Source organism: Dendrobates tinctorius, unplaced genomic scaffold (assembly GCF_039654945.1).
Source record: "Dendrobates tinctorius isolate UK_male_01 unplaced genomic scaffold, ASM3965494v1 ptg000250l, whole genome shotgun sequence".
Taxonomy (NCBI): domain Eukaryota; kingdom Metazoa; phylum Chordata; class Amphibia; order Anura; family Dendrobatidae; genus Dendrobates; species Dendrobates tinctorius.
Window position 1 is genome coordinate 34,553,459 of NW_027361917.1, and position 17,728 is coordinate 34,571,186.

The 17,728-nt window shown below is 42.9% G+C and overlaps 1 protein-coding gene across 2 annotated transcripts in view; it reads right to left on the reverse strand.

The window, feature by feature from the left end:
- Positions 1 to 17,728, reverse strand: part of RASGRP3 (RAS guanyl releasing protein 3) — a 301,226-nt gene that overhangs the window by 62,702 nt on the left and 220,796 nt on the right. For both annotated transcript variants that reach the window (XM_073557604.1, XM_073557603.1), the window contains one exon: positions 2,348 to 2,463. In XM_073557604.1, coding sequence (XP_073413705.1) covers positions 2,348 to 2,463 — 116 coding nt within the window. The remainder of the gene's footprint in view (positions 1 to 2,347; positions 2,464 to 17,728) is intronic.

The window sequence follows — 17,728 nt, forward strand, 5'->3', positions numbered from 1 at the left end:
TACTCTGTTACAGTATGTATGGAACTGATGAAAATAGCTGATCACTGTACTGATTTATCGCCTTCAGAAAATGAATAGAGCGGTGGCCTCATGCAGAATCAGTGCTCCATACAAAGAGTGGCCAGTAGATTTCTGGTGTCATGATTGATCAGGGTCCTATGAGTCGGACCCCCGGTGAGCCACACCTACAAAATGGTGCTATACCAGGAAAATAAGTAGACGTTTTCTTCCTAATCTACTACAAACCATGTAAGTCTTTGGCCTATTGGAGAATTTTAGATTGAAAATTGATTCACAATTTATTTGCTGGGTTGTATCCCATAGAACACTATTGGGGTCCGTTAGGGTCAACCAATGTGCAGAGACTCAACTAATATATATACATTAAAAAATATAATTTACTAAATTAATGTTTGTTTCAGATATATGATCTTTTATTTTTTTGTAACTAATCAACCCTGATGGATTTATCTAGACTTGCACAAGATTGATTTTCCTACAAAGTTCAGACATCAAGTTGCCATGGCTCGAAATCAAGCCGAAGTACAGTACAGACCAAAAGTTTGGACACACCTTCTCATTCAAAGAGTTTTCTTTATTTTCATGACTATAAAAATTGTAGATTCACTCTGAAGGCATCAAAACTATGAATTAACACATGTGGAATTATATAATTAACAAAAAAGTGTGAAACAACTGAAAATATGTCTTATATTCTAGGTTCTTCAAAGTAGCCACCTTTTGCTTTGATTACTGCTTTGCACACTCTTGGCATTCTCTTGATGAGCTCCAAGAGGTAGCCACCGGAAATGGTCTTACAACAGTCTTGAAGGAGTTCCCAGAGATGCTTAGCACTTGTTGGCCCTTTTGCCTTCATGCTGCGGTCGAGCTCACCCCAAACCATCTCGATTGGGTTCAGGTCTGGTGACTGTGGAGGCCAGGTCATCTGGCGTAGCACCCCATCACTCACCTTCTTGGTCAAATAGCCCTTACACAGCCTGGAGGTGTGTTTGGGGTCATTGTCCTGTTGAAAAATAAATGAAGGTCCAACTAAACGCAAACCGGATGGAGTAGCATGCCGCTGCAAGATGCTGTGGTAGCCATGCTGGTTCAGTATGGTCCATCCATTCACCTTTTCTGTGTCGCACAAAGACACAGTGGTTGGTACCAAAGATCTCAAATTTGGACTCATCAGACCAAAGCACAGATTTCCACTGGCCTAATGTCCATTCCTTGTGTTCTTTAGCCCAAACAAGTCTCTTCTGCTTGCTGCCTGTCCTTAGCAGTGGTTTCCTAGCAGCTATTTTACCATGAAGGCCTGCTGCACAAAGTCTCCTCTTAACAGTTGTTGTAGAGATGTGTCTGCTGCTAGAACTCTGTGTGGCATTGACCTGGTCTCTAATCTGAGCTGCTGTTAACCTGCGATTTCGGAGGCTGGTGACTCAGATGAACTTATCCTCTGCAGCAGAGGTGACTCTTGGTCTTCCTTTCCTGGGGTGGTCCTCATGTAAGACAGTTTCTTTGTAGCGCTTGATGGCTTTTGCCCCTGCACTTGGGGACACTTTCAAAGTTTTCCCAATTTTTCGGACTGACTGACCTTCATTTCTTAAAGTAATGATGGCCACTCGTTTTTCTTTACTTAGCTACTTTTTTCTTGCCATAATATAAATTCTAACAGTCTATTCAGTAGGACTATCAGCTGTGCATCCACCAGACTTCTGCACACCGCAACTGATGGTCCCAAACCCATTTATAAGGCAAGAAATCCCACTTATTAAACCTGACAGGGCACACCTGTGAAGTGAAAGCCATTTCCGGTGACTACCTCTTGAAGCTCATCAAGAAAATGCCAAGAGTGTGCAAAGCAGTAATCAAAGCAAAAGGTGTCTTCTTTGAAGAACAGAGAATATAAGACATATTTTCAGTCATTTCACACTTTTTTGTTAATTCTATAATTCCACATGTGTTAATTCATAGTTTTGATGCCTTCAGAGTGAATCTACAATTTTCATAGTCATGAAAATAAAGAAAACTCTTTGAATGAGAAGGTGTATCCAAACTTTTGGTCTGTACTGTACATTTAAAAGAACAAAAAAAAAAACACCAAAAGAACTTTTACTTTGATCAATGTGCTACTATACTAAAAATATCTTTTGGTAATGTGTTTTTATACTTTGGACTTAATTTTATTTGCACCATTATTCAAATTATTCCAAATGATTTTTAGTAAATTTGTAATAAAGATCCTTCTATTGTTTTGCTACCTCTTGCCAAATACAATCATATAATGAGCCTTTGCCAAAAAATAACATCCGAACAGAATTAAACATATCATGAGCCAACTTACTGATCTTTGTCTAAAACACAGAAGGAGTCCAGAAACGGGAAGTTAGCGGCGATGCTTTCAAAGTCCTCTTGAGAAATATAGCCATCGTGATCATGGTCATAATTTCTAAAAACAGACTTTAAAGAAAACATAGATTACATTTTAAATGGATGTTTAACAATACCCCCTTAAAGGGAATTTGTCACTAGGATTTGGCTACTCCATCTGAGAGCAGCAAGATGTAGGAGCTGAGAACCTGATTCTAGTGATGTATCACTTACTGGGCTGTTTCCTTTAATTTTTATAAAATCACTGTTTATCTGCTGCAGATCTAGCAGTACTCTTAATGCTGAGCTCTGTATAACCCCACCCACACCTCTGATTGACAGCTGTGTACACTGTGCATAGGAAGAAAGCTTCCAATCAGTGGTGTGGGCGGGGTTATAAAGCACATGAATATGCAAGACTACATGGCAGCAGGTTTACTAGTCCTCTGGTGTCGATTTCCTGCTGCTTAAACAGAGATTTCATCAAAACTGCAGCAAGCAGGCCAATAAGTGACACATCGCTGGTATCAGGGACTCGATCTCTACATACTGCTGCTCTCAGATTAGGTAGCAAAAACCTGGTGACAAATTCCCTTTAACATATTCATCATGGTCATGTATAGTAGGTATGCAGCTCCAATGCAGACCTATGTGTACGCATGATGACACATCTCATAGCTATGTGTTACTGCCTTTCATCTGCCTCCTCTTCCGCTGACTTTGGGCTAGCAAGAGCAGGATGAAACTACACAGGCCTTGTTTACAGTTCATATCCATGGATACACATAAGCTTGTATAGGAGCTGTAAGCACGAGATGGTAGAATATCTTTATAAGTAGAAATATATGCAAAATTTTCACATTTTAGTCTCATTAGCATAATTGTTATACAGAACACAATATAATATCTAAGGTACAAGGGCTGGCACTATTCTGCTCTTCCCATGATTACCTTTCGTGGAATCAACATTTTACCCAGATTCTGCCTCTTGTTTCTGTAATGTCATTAATAATACAGTCCTGGATAATGCACAGGCAATCAGCAATCACAGAAAGATAGACGCAGCAAGACTTACCGGATAGCCAGGTAAGAATAACTGCTGCGGAAAAAGCAAGTGCAGCAGAGTGGTTGACTGTTCGTAAAGAAGGGTGAGTAGATTTTGCTAGGTGGCCTTCTTTTTACTTTACACTCCTGTAAACCCTAATATGTTACTAATATAGTAAACAGAGATTAACCAATATATCTGAGTTGGTCTGAGCTTCAATGAGTAATAATAAATTATCATTTCTTCGTTTTATAATATTTCTTATGGTTGGGAAGAATTTGAGGTGGCACTTCATCCTTGAACAGCTACTGGTGCTGTAATCACACCAAAAGAAATGTGACTGCCATGTCAGTAACTTCCCATCTTCCCTTCAGCACTGAAAATTTTGGAGTACGGCTTAACAGGACTGTATTTTTCTTTTCTTTTTATTTTTCAAAAGAAAATATAGTGCATACAAAAGAAAATTTTCATGGTCGACATGACCCAGTTGACGCGTTTCGAGTCATGAGTAAGACTGCTTAGTGCAATCGAAATGCGTCGACTTGGTCATGTCGACCATTAAAATTTTCTTTTGTATGCACTATATTTTCTTTTGAAAAAGAAAAGAAAAATCCAGTCCTGTTGATCCGGACTCCAATTTTTTCTATTATCCTTGATGCGAGGCTGGTGACTGAGCCCCAGGTGGATGAGCATAGAGCAACTGGGTGAGCTGGAATCAAGTTTTTCTTACTGAAAATCTTGCTCATCTTCTACTAGTGCTTGAAGGACGGGTCCATGGAGTTTCTGATACATCAATCACGTTTTTTTATTATGATTACAGCAGGCAAAACTCTTCTGGATGAGGCCCCTTCCTCATACAGCCTGTGCCACTGGAAAGCAATGATTTAGCCTTGACTGCAAGGGTAGTCTACTGTTAGAACATGCTAGGAAGGCTTACTAACTGGCTGATACAGCATAGGTCGTGGAATCATGGGGTAAATCCTGCAAACAGGTTTCTTCAAAAGGAGTCTGTTAATGTATGGAGATGGACATGCTGCTGTGGCACCCCAGGGGAGTCCAGTCACCATAGAGACACTGCACCTCACCCAGAGGTGTGGTATCCCACCCCCAAGTAAGGTGGGGGCACCTGACAGGACTCTACACCTGCACCCAACACACACCCTAGCAGCAGGGCATCTGGATGTACCATAAGGGAGGAGGATCTCAAACCTGCCTGGGTAGTAAAGGGTGTTGGGAGGTGGGTGGAGCTAGTAGGATTAGAGCGGGAGAAGAGAGTTTAGTCTGGAGACATGAGGAGGAAGTGAAAGTGGAAAGACGAGTCAGGAGGAGCTGCAGGGATGGAAAGAGACAGAAGGAAACTCCCTGAAGAGGGAAGGGATCCTAGAGGCACGGGCAGCGACCATACTGCCCGTGGGGCTCGTTCCACGCCATCTAACCTCAGGTGGAGGGATCAGGTCACAGTATAGGGACTGGCCCTAAAACTAGTGGAGTGAACAACGGACTCAGTTAGATCAACCAGAGGCTACGAGCATTGCAAGTGCTGCAGCCAAATCCACAATCATTCACTGAAAAGGTAAACACATAGGATTCAGGGACCTAGAGGTTATTGTCGACAAGATCTAAGTTTGCTGGCTTGGGATACTGCTTGTGAAGGTGCTAGACAGGAGTGAGGAAATCAGCACAGGGAGACGGACAGGAAAGGCATATACTGAAGGGAGACCTGGAAAGGTGTTCTCCATCTACCTGAGAGTTTGCTGGACCCCTCACCTGGAGGACGCAGCATTAAGCGGGCATCGCCGGCTCTTGAGAACTGTGAGTAAAGCTTTGGAAACTGTGTGGCCTGAGTCTTTTCCACCTTGTCTGCCCCGCACTGCACTCCAATATCTACAATCACCATCATCTACTTTTTAATCTCCAACCACACTGCCCTGGGGACTAGCTCCACCTGTGGGGAGCTGAACCTACTCTGCTGCATCACCACCATCCCCAGCGGTCTGAACTGCAACGTCGACTAACACCTTTATTGCCAAGTACCACAGGTGGTGTCACAAACTTATCTACACATAGACTTTATTCCTCATCAATTCTTATTTTTCATGGACACTCAGGGCCAAGGACCCTGATGTGCATTAAAGGTGTTAGTAATATTGATAAGAGTAGTTTGACCATAGAGACAGTTGGAGTTATTGTTTGGAACTAGCCCAGATTGTGAGGGCCTGAGTTGCAGAGAAAGAGACAATTTCCTGTCCGACAGTCACATAGGGTCTGGAGTGCATAGCAAGTGGAGCTAAAGGTCCAAGGTGAACAGTGCCACAATCTGGGATGTCCCTAAGTAACATGAGATCGAAGTAAAAGGGATAGCCAGATCTGTAGCAGAAGTAACGAAGAGATAGAGTGACCTTCCGCACACAGGTCATGGTAGAGGATGCCAAGCCACAAGGCCCGAGTCTGTAACTCTTGAAGGTAATGGGCAGAGACAGGACTAAATACTTAAGGCGAGTAGAGTGTCCAGGGCGTTAGTTCCATAGCGTCTCTCGTACCGGCCATACTGGCAACCTAAAGGGAGGAGACATGGAACCGCAGGACAGATACATGAATCTGACTAAGCAGGACTGTCGGGTTAAAGCTGGGTTGTGGTGAAGTAGTGAGAAACAGCAACAGACCAGTGGAAAGAGTTGAAGAAGGAAGGAAATTGTGTGGAAAATGCTTTGAGTTGAAAAGTACTGTGTATCTGTCATCTACCCTACCAAGTTCTCGTTCAGCAAAAAGTGTATTTTTGAATGGTGGTCCCCTTCATTGAACTTTAAAACATCTGGTACTGGCAAACCAGTGACATCGGTTAGATACAGCCTACACAGGCGTAACGCCCCAACAGTCCACACAGTTCACACGTCCAGCCAGGACCCCCAATGTCATGTAAGGTGCTGGGGCACAACAGATGAGTACCTCACCCACGGCTACCTCCCAGCGCTCGATTACTTTAGCACAAAATGACTGTTCAATTCAAGCATCCGTATTCAAAGTACTCTTGGTGTGGTCATTTAAGCGCACCTTCCCACCTACAGTGCCTTGCGAAAGTATTCAGCCCCCTAGAACTTTTCAACCTTTTCCCACATATCATGCTTCGAACATAAAGATACCAAATGTAAATTTTTGGTGAAGAATCAACAAGTGGGACACAATTGTTAAGTCGAACGAAATTTATTGGTTATTTGTAGAGTTGAGCGAAACAGGTCTGTCAGATTCAAAAGTCGCCGACTTTCTCCAAAGTCATGAACCGAAACCCGACCATAGTGTGAAGTTGGCCATGCGGTTGGCGACCCAAGCGTCAAAGTCGAATTTCACCGAATGCTTGCACGTGACTTTTTTCAGCCAATGACAGAAGCGGAGCGGAGCGGAGCTGGAGTGGGAGTCGGAGAGAGAGAGGGAGAGGGAGAAGAGAGAGAGAGAGAGATTTCACCACCTCTGTGGTTAAAATTCATGCCAGGTGTGTTTACAGTCCTCCACTCACTGCCGACTTTTCTCCCCATTGACTTGCATTGGGTTTCGTGTTTCACGACTTTTCCCTATAGTCGGACGATTTTGTTCGACTCGACTTTTGAGAAAGTCGGGTTTCATGAAACCCGACTCAACCCTAAAAAAGGCAAAGTCGCTCATCTCTAGTTATTTGAAATTTTTGTGGAAATTCAAAAACTGAAAAGTGGGGTGTGCAATATTATTCGGCCCCTTTACTTTCAGTGCAGCAAACTCACTCCAGAAGTTCATTGTGGATCTCTGAATGATCCAATGTTGTCCTAAATGAATAATGATGATAAATATAATCCACCTGTGTATAATCAAGTCTCCGTATAAATGCACCTGCTCTGTGATAGTCTCAGGGTTCTGTTTGATGCACAGAGAGCATCATGAAGACCAAAGAACACAACAGGCAGGTCCATGATAATGTTGTAGAGAAGTTTAAAGCTGGATTTGGATACAAAATGATTTTCAAAACGTTAAACATCCCAAGGAGCACTGTGTAAGCGATCAGATTGAAATGGAAGGAGTATCACACCAGTGCAAATCTACCAAGACCCGGCCGTCCCTCTAAACTTTCATCTCAAAAAAGAAGACTGATCAGAGATGCAGCCAAGAGGCCCATGATCAATCTGGATGAACTGCAGAGATCTACAGCGGAGGTGGGACTGTCTGTCTATAGGACAACAATCAGTCGTACACTGCACAAATCTGGCCTTTATGGAAGAGTGGCAAGAAGAAAGCCATTTCTCAAAGATATTCATAAAAAGTGTCGTTTAAAGTTTGCAACAAGCCACCTGGGAGACACACCAAACATGTGGAAGAAGGTGCTCTGGTCAGATGAAACCGAAATCGAACTTTTTGGCAACAATGCTAAACTATATGTTTGGCGTAAAGACAATACAGCTCATCACCCTGAACACACCATCCCCACTGTCAAACATGGTGGTGGCAGCATCATGGTTTGGGCCTGCTTTTCTTCAGCAGGGACAGGGAAGATGGTTAAAATTGATGGGAAGATGGATGGAGCCAAATACAGGGCCATTCTTGAAGAAAACCTGTTGGAGTCTGCAAAAGACCTGAGACTGGGATGGAGATTTGACTTCCAACAAGAAAATGATCTAAAACATAAAGCAAAATCTACAATGGAATGGTTCACAAAGGTTGGGAAAAGGTTGAAAAGTTCCAGGGGGCCGAATACTTTCGCAAGGCACTGCACTTTTTTTAATTCTATCCCTACCTCCCTTCCTTAATTCACAGCTCTTTCTTTCCATATTCTGAGGACAGAGATACATGGAGAATAGGTTGGTGGAGAGGTGCACTGAGCTGGTTGCACGAAGGGTGCCCTGAGCGCCTGTGCTTGATTTGAGCACTCATATTGTGCTGACAAGCCTTCTTTAATATTTGTTTTGGTTAACATAATACTTGCATTTTTATTAAGTTTTTAGAGAACTATGAGACCAATTTTTTAAAACTTTTAAGTTCTGTTGCGCAACAATTGTTCGACTTTTGACGTTTTCATGTTAGTTTACTTCACGGTGGTACTGGGGTGGAGCCAGAGCGGGACTGGGTCATGGCCACGCCTGCCCATCAAATTCATCAAAAATATCAGTGTTTTTGTATGCTAGTGGTGTTACTCCAATCTCTGGAGTAGTATTTCTGGTATGGTGTACGGATGTGCAAGTCACAAAGATGCACCAAATTAATTAAGTGGCATGAACCTCTTAAAGGAAACCTGTCACTAGTTTTATGGCTTATAAACCCTTCCCATCACTTTTAAAATCATGTAAATCTGGTTCCTACAACCCCTTTATATTCTTATAGGTATCCCTGCATGCCTCTGAAAAATGCCACCTCGTCTTAGTGGAAGAGGATGACGTGTCCATGTGAAGTCTCTGATGACCCCCGGAGCGCCATCAAATCCATGACTCTGGAAAGGTCAACTTCCCGTGACTTCCCAATTCCCTCACCACCTCCAAATCACCCTCATTCCCCGAACAAATAATAAGCCACAACTAGAGATGAGCGACTTTGCCTTTTTTAGGGTCGAGTCGGGTTTCATGAAACCCGACTTTCTCAAAAGTCGAGTCGAATGAAATTGGCCGACTATAGGGAAAAGTCGGGAAACACGAAGCCCAATGCAAGTCAATGGGGAGAAAAGTCGGCAGTGAGTGGAGGACTGTAAACACACCTGGCATGAATTTTAACCCCAGAGGCAGCGAAATCTCTCTCACTTCTCTCTCCTCTCCCTCTCTCTCCCACTCCCACTCCCTCTCCAGCTACGCTCCCGCTCCGCTTCTCTCATTGGCTGAAAAAAGTCACGTGCAAGCATTCGGCAAAACCCGACTTTGACGCTTGGGTCGCCGACTGCATGGCCAACTTCACACTGTGGCCGGGTTTCGTTTCATGAAACCCGACTTTGGCGAAAGTCGGCGACTTTTGAATCTGACTGACCTGTTTCGCTCAACTCTAGCCACAACCATTGTCTTTGGATTAAAACGGCCACAGCAGCCAATTTATTAATTAGTTAAGACACTTGATGAGGTCCGCGAAGTTAACAAAATCTGGTGATTTACCATGGCCTTGCCCCTTCCCCCCAGCCTTACTCCCAGCCGTGTTTCCCATTTGACTAGGAAGCACCGTGAACTGAGGGAAGGGGTTACCTCGTACCGTTAACGTGCACCCAGCTTCCACCGCCAGGTGCCCCAAATCTCACACCGTTAACGTGCACCCGGCTTCAGTCGCCGTGTGCCCCCAATCTCATCGCCAAGTGATACCGATTTCCATCATCCGGTATCCCCAAGATTTTCCACCAGACCATCACCAAGACCAACTACACAAAAGGGGATCTATGCAATGCATGAATCTCCCCACTTCCAAATTTTAAACCAACTTCAAGGACCCACCAACGCCTCACCGTGAGCACCTCAAGTGCTCGAGACCCCCCCACAAACATCACCCAGGATATAATGATCCTAAATATATATACAGGATCAGATACTGTAACAGTGCATGGTGTAAAGCTAAATGTGCTCACCACCCCCAGGAGACCTGATATCCAGAATATTGACTTCCTGAAGCAGCAAACTGTTGTTTTTCTTTGTTGTGAGATGATGAAGGGAATAGCAGGATTTCTGTAATATCGCCTTCTACTCGTATCTTCTTGTAACTTGCATCAGGAGGTGAGTTTTCTTGCATGCTGTCCAGATGTCCGTGGCCAAAGAGGACAAATCCCCCCTTGCTCCGTCCTTTTGTCCCTGGAACCCCCACCTCTGCCTATGTCATTTCCTCCCTCTAATCGTCCCATCTCCATTGGCTACCCTCAGTCAGCCTCCCCTATTCTCCTCCTCCTCTATACTTTTTTCCCTACTCCATCAATAGGTCACTTCCTCCCTTCCAGAGTCATGCCCTCCTCCCCCTACGTGTCGTGTCCGGCGGCTACTTTATCATCAAATGGAAAGAAAATGGTACCACAACTCATATGAGACCAAAATTGAAACCAACGCAGCTCATTACCCCAAGAACAGCATCTCCACAGTGATATATGGTGGTAGCAACATCATGCTGTGGTGATGTTTTTTGACAGCAGGGACAGGGAAAATGGTCAAGGGAATGATGGATGGTAATACATGGATATTCTTGAGCAAAACCTATTTCAGTCTGTCAGTGATTTGAGACTGGGATGAAGGTTCACCTTCCAACAAGACAATGACTCAAAGCATATTGCTAAAGCAACACTCAAGTGGTTTAAGGGAAAATATATACAGTGGGGAAAAAAGTATTTAGTCAGCCACCAATTGTGCAAGTTCTCCCACTTAAAAAGATGAGCAAAGCCTGTAATTGACATCATAGGTAGACCACAACTATGAGAGTCAAAATGAGAAAACAAATCCAAAAAATCACCTTGTCTGAATTGGCAAGATTTATTTTGCAAATTATGGTGGAAAATAAGTATTTGTTCATTAACAAAAGTTCATCTCAATATTTTATTATATCTCCTTCGTTGGCAATGACAGAGGTCAAATGTTTTCTGTGAGGCCAGGTTCACATTGTGTTTAACCAGCCTGTTGTTTGCGTAACAATAAAAAGGAAACCAAATGTTCACAGTTATAGGCATGTTCTTTACATGAAATGATGCAAACCCTTAAAAAACTGGGAAATGCCAGGTTGTGAGGTAGCAAAACGCCAAAACCGCCAAGGGGGGTAAATACTTTTGCAAGCCACTGTATGAGGATATAAAAGGGTTGCAAGAACCCTATTGATATGATTTCAAAGGTGATGGGCATGGTTTATAAGCCATAGAACTAGTGAGAGGTTAAATTAATTTGTCGTCTTGTACTGCAGCAAGACTTGGGTAGTGTGAGCGTAATTTACGCCAATTTTGAATTAATAAACCCCTTTTAGTTTTTCCATTCCTTTTATTCTTCTGGAAATGCACAGCCGGTGCTGACAGTGTCAGGATTTGAAGGGATACACCCTATTGACATGGAAAAAGGTAGCACTCACTACAGAACAATTCAGGCTCCAAGAATATCTACTGATAAGTGCAAGGATACACTAAGGGTCCCGTTACACTAAACGATGCACCAGTGATCCTGACAACGATACGACCTTGTCAGGATCGCTGGTGCCTCGATACATGATCGCTGGTGAGCTGCCAAACAGGCAGCTTCACCAGCGATCAGGACCAGCGAGGACGCTGGTATGCAAGGTAAATATCGGGTAACTAAGCGCGCGCGGCACTTAGTTACCCGCTGATTACATTGGATACCAGCTCCCAGCGCGAGCATGCTGGTATCGAAGGTACACAGGGGGTAACTAAGTAACGTGCACGCTTAGTTACCCAATATTTACCTTGGATACCAGCTCCCAGTGTCTGCTTACAGTGCTGGGAGCTCTGTGATCGTTGCTCTCCCGCTGCAACACGCAGTGATGCGTGCTGGCCAACGGGAGACCAACGATCAAAAAATGGCCCAGGACGATCCTGCACGATCAGCGATACCCAGCGGGGGGGAGCTGGTCGCTGATGCGTGCCACACACAGCGAGATCACTAGCGAGATCGCTGTTGCATCACAAAATCAGCGATCTCACTAGCGATCTTGCTATGTGTGACGGGCCCTTAAATCTGACATGTCAGGAGAGCTGACCTCTCCTCTTAGCATGGAAGGAATCGTGTTAATGGTACAGAAGAAGTTTTGGTGTTGAATAAATATTTGTTAATAATGTAAGGCATTTAGTGCTCCCCAAAAATTCACGTAATAGAATTAAACATGGAAATTATAATAATATACCATCAACCCTTAATTGTGAACATTGTCCTTCAGCTACAGGAAAATAAATGATTAGAATCTTTTCATAGATTTATTTTAAGCATTCAAACATAATGTTCTCCACCATGCTTTAAAACAGTGTGACTTTCAGGAACTCCGAGGTTGGTAACATTAAGGCATTATTTTAAAGAGTAGAAAGCACTATGGTTAATTGCTAAGTAATTAGTATATACTGGAGACGAGAAATGGAACATTTATAATGCTCAAAAATATTTTTTTATAGTGAGTACTAGAACAAAGAACCAGTGTATGTGGAGGTATAATTATTGGTAACACTGACTGAACAATACTAAGCTTTATATCTTGGTGTGAGGAGTTGACCATAAAACATTACAGACCGTCCTGAACCTTGAACATATTGACATTACATTTTTATCTTTTTATTGGGTGATGTTCTTTTGTAACTGATTGCAAACTGATTTCAAAAGAAAACATTTAAAACGTTTTAGCTCTACAAATGAATATTAGTTATTTGTGTAAGACCTCTTTCACACGTCAGTTTTCACATGTAGCCGCTTACACACATAGGCCTATTCAAATCTATGGGTCTATGCACATGTCAGTGTGTTTCCACATGCACGTTGATATGTTCATTTTTTGCCAGCAGCACGGTCCGCAACATGTCCCACAAACTTGTACACCGATGACACACAGATGACATCCGTGTGTCATCAGTGTGACATGTACTGGTGTCTGGGAAAAACAGTGCAATTAGCGCTTTTTCCAGGCACCCGGTGCTAAATACAGCTCCTATCATTGTCACCAGGTCTCCCTGCGATCAACGAGGTCAGACGACCCTGGTGACAGTTGTAGTCAGCACATGCCGCATGGGAATAGCGCTAACTACAAGTCTCATCATTGTTGCCTGGTCTCCCTGCCATCAGCACGGCCAGGCGACGTTGATGAGACTTGTAGTCAGCAACCGCCGTCTGTTTATCGAGCATGTTAAACAAATAAGAAATTTCCCACGCTGCAAGTGGTGACATCAATAAGGTTACGGCAGTTTATAGGCCAAATCACACAGAGTTTAACATGGAAACTGCTGCCTGTGACCTGCACTAAACTCAATTATGTCACCGCTCGTCACTGCAGCCGCGTTCTAACACTAAGCTCAGTGTGTTCCGGCTAAGCAGCCACATTACTGATGTCACCACTCACCATTGGGGTTCGTCTTGGGACCTCATCATTATGGATTAATGGCAGATAGGTGAGGATTACAATGATTTTTTTATTTTTATTTTTAGGTTAAGAAATGAGTAAAAGAGGGTAATTGTCAGTGAGTGTTTATTTCAATTAAAAGACTTTTCTCTGTGTGTCTTTATTATTAATTTTAACTACAGCGTTAGTAATAGGGGTGTCTGAGAGACACATCTCCATTACTAATATCTGGACTTGATGTCAGCGGACATAAAATAACTGGCATTGACCGCAAAACTATTACCCCACTTGCAAATGCACCAGGGCAAGTGGGAAGAGCCGAAGCAGAGGCCAGGTTTGGTCCATCCAATGGATGCGCCATTTCTGGGGCAGCTGAGGGTTGATGTTCTTAGTCTAGAAGGGGGCCAGTATCCATGGCCCCTTCCCAGCCTATTAAAATCAGCTAGCAGATGTCTGTTTTGACTTTGCTGGTTAGTAAAATTAGAGGGAACCTCACATCATTATTTTTTTCGGACCCTCCTTTTCACTAACCAGTAAATGCTAATTAGACATCTCTGAGCTGTATTTAATAAGCTGGTAAACTGTATAGCTATTGGTCCCTTCCCAGAGGAAGAACAACAGCTTTCTGCTTTACTTTGCTGGTTAGGAAAATTAAAGGGGATCCTATTCCGCTAATTTATTTTATTTATTCATTTAATACACGCGATACACAGACAGCAGGTGCTGAATACAAGTCTTATCATTGTCGCCTGGTTGCTCTGATTGCAGGGAGACTAGGGGACGATAATGATACTTGTAGTTAGCGCTATTCCCAGGTGGCATGTGTTGACTACAAGTGTCATCAGCATTGCCTGGTCTCACTGATTGCAGGGAGACCAAGCGACAATGATGAGAGTATAATTCAGCACCCTACATCTGGGAGGGAGCAGCATTAGCTGTACTGCTTTTTCCCAGACACCGGTACGGGTCATAGAGGCCTATGGGGAGTGCATTATAATATGTAGAATCTGCCTATGGGGAATATATTCTACTATATAGAGGCCGATGGGGAATGCATTATACTATATAGAGACTGCTTATGTGGAGTGCATTATACTATAGAGGCCTATAAAGGACTATGAGGAGTGTGTTATACTATATGGAGGCCTATGGAGAGTACATTATACTATATAGAGGCCTATATACTATAGGCCTATGGGGAATGCATTATACTATATCGAGGACTATGGGGAGTGCATTATACAATATGGAGGCTATTATATATACAGTGTGGGGATTGCAGTGAGGTGGCCATCATACAGTGTGGGAGATAATGTGGGATCTTTGTACGGTATGGGGGCCATCATATAGTGTTGGAGCCATCAATCAGTTTGGGGATACTAAGGGGTTAGTATACTGTGTGGGGGGTACTATACTGTGAAAGGGCATTATACTATGTACGGTATAAGAGCGCATCATACTGTGTAAAGGAGAGCTATGCAGGGGGGATACTCTGGACATTATTATGGTGGTAATATCAATGTTGGTCTTTGTATAGAGATTATTTACAGCAACAGCGCTGTCATCTGCTGAGATACTCCTATATCCACTATTAGGGTGCGTCACCCAGTCGTAACCAAGGTTACTTGGTTAGGGGTTCACTCAGAAGTTTGGCCCCCTCTGAACCAAAAACCTAGCTACACCTCTGCACTTGAACCTACAGTCATGGCCAAAAGTATTGACACCCCTGCAATTCTGTCAGATAATATTCAGTTTCTTCCTGAAAATGATTGCAAACACAAAATCTATGGTATTATTATCTTCAATTAATTTGTCTTAAATGAAAAAACACAAAAGAGAATGAAGCAAAAAGCAAAACATTGATCATTTCACACAAAACTCCAAAAATGGGCCGGACAAAAGTATTGGCACCCTCAGCCTAATACTTGGTTGCACAACCTTTAGCCAAAATAACTGCGACCAACCGCTTCCGGTAACCATCAATGAGTTTCTTACAATGCTCTGTTGGAATTTTAGACCATTCTTCTTTGGCAAACTACTCCAGGTCCCTGATATTTGAAGGGTGCCTTCTCCAAACTGCCATTTTTAGATCTCTCCACAGGTGTTCTATGGGATTCAGGTCTGGACTCATTGCTGGCCACATTAGAAGTCTCCAGTGCTTTCTCTCAAACCATTTTCTAGTGCTTTTTGAAGTGTGTTTTGGGTTATTGTCCTGCTGGAAGACCCATGACCTCTGAGGTAGACCCAGCTTTCTCACACTGGGTCCTAAATTATGCTGCAAAATTTGTTGGTAGCCTTCTGACTTCATAATGCCATGCACACGGTCAAGCAGTCCAGTGCCAGAGGCAGCAAAGCCACCCCAAAACATCAGGGAACCTCCGCCATGTTTGACTGTAGGGACCGTGTACTTTTCTTTGAATGCCTCTTTTTTCTCCTGTAAACTCTATGTTGATGCTTTTGGCCTAAAAGCTCTACTTTTGTCTCATCTGACCAGAGAACATTCTTCCAAAATGTTTTAGGCTTTTTCAGGTAAGTTTTGGCAAACTCCAGCCTGGCTTTTTTATGTCTCGGGGTAAGAAGTGAAGTCTTCCTGGGTCTCCTACCATACAGTCCCTTTTCATTCAGATGACCACGGATAGTACGGGTTGACACCGTTGTACTCTCGGACTACAGGGCAGCTTGAACTTGTTTGGATGTTAGTGGAGGTTCTTTATCCAACATCCGCACAATCTTGCGTTGAAATCTCTTGTCAATTTTTCTTTTCCGGCCACATCTAGGGAGGTTAGCCACAGTGCCATGGGCTTTAAACTTCTTGATGACACTGCGCACGGTAGACACAGGAACATTCTGGTCTTTGGAGATGGACTTGTAGCCTTGAGATTGCTCATGCTTCCTCACAATTTGGTTTCTCAAGTCCTCAGACAGTTCTTTGGTCTTCTTTCTTTTCTCCATGCTCAATATGGTACGCACAAGGACACAGGACAGAGGTTGAGTCAACTTTAATCCATGTCAACTGGCTGCAAGTGTGATTTAGTTATTGCCAACACCTGTTAGGTGCCACAGGTAAGTTACAGGTGCTGTTAATTACACAAATTAGAGAAGCATCACATGATTTTTCGAACAGTGCCAATACTTTTGTCCACCCTCTTTGTTATGTTTGGTGTGGAATTATATCCAATTTGGCTTTAGGACAATTCTTTTTGTGTTTTTTCATTTAAGACAAATTAAATGAAGATAATAATACCAAAGAATTTGTGTTTGCAATCATTTTCAGGAAGAAACTGAGTATTATCTGACAGAATTGCAGGGGTGTCAATACATTTGGCCATGACTGTATGGTTCCACTGGGGCATATGCAAAATGGGATTCAGGCGTTTATGCTGGCAGGCCTACTGACTATAATGATGCATATGGAGTCACAGTGTGTTCTGAGAAACATTATTTTCAGCCGGACACACCTGGATGAGGTGACCTATGCCTTAATGTCCTCTGTATATGTCCAAAAATGGTGTTTAACAGAGCATACTGTGACTCCATCTGCATAATTATAGTCAATGGCTCAGTCAGCACATATTCCCAAAACCAAGTTTGGACATAAGCTACGAAAGAGCCACTGAACAAAGAGTCAAACATTATGTAAGCCCTGCCTTACAGTTTTTCCATAATTATGTACTTCCCCTTTGGCTAGAAAACACCCTACCACAGAAAGATTCTTAGGTAGAAATGTGTTTTAGGAGAATAGAGATACAAACCAATTATTTTCTAATTTCCATTCCATGAAAGAAAAATAATGCATTCCTATTTTCCACGTTAAAATATTGGACTCTACTGACATGTCACATAGGGCCTCATTACACCATGTTTTTGACCAACAGTTGTGGTATATATAAAAATTATGCATATTACAGATGCAATCCAGATACAGTCCTTGTTCTGTCCGTTTATTACACTGCAATACATTGGAGAAGCTTTTTTTTTTGCATATGAGAAAACCGCTTATGAATTACTGATAGTAAAAATTGAAACACTGACCAAATAATCTGGCTAAAAATCTGATCCCGAATACTGATGAAAATTGGTTGTGAGAAACATCACCGATGTCTGAATGATGCCTAAGGCCTCTTTCACACTTCCGTTTTCTACAATCAGTCACAATCCGCCAGGTTTTGAAAAAAACGGATCCGCAATTTTTTTTGAGGATCCGTTTTTTTCCCCATTGACTTCCATTATTGGCGGATTGTGACGGATTGCCGTCCGTTGCATCCGTTTTTTTTTGCGGATCCGCCAAAAGTTCCTGTCCGTTAC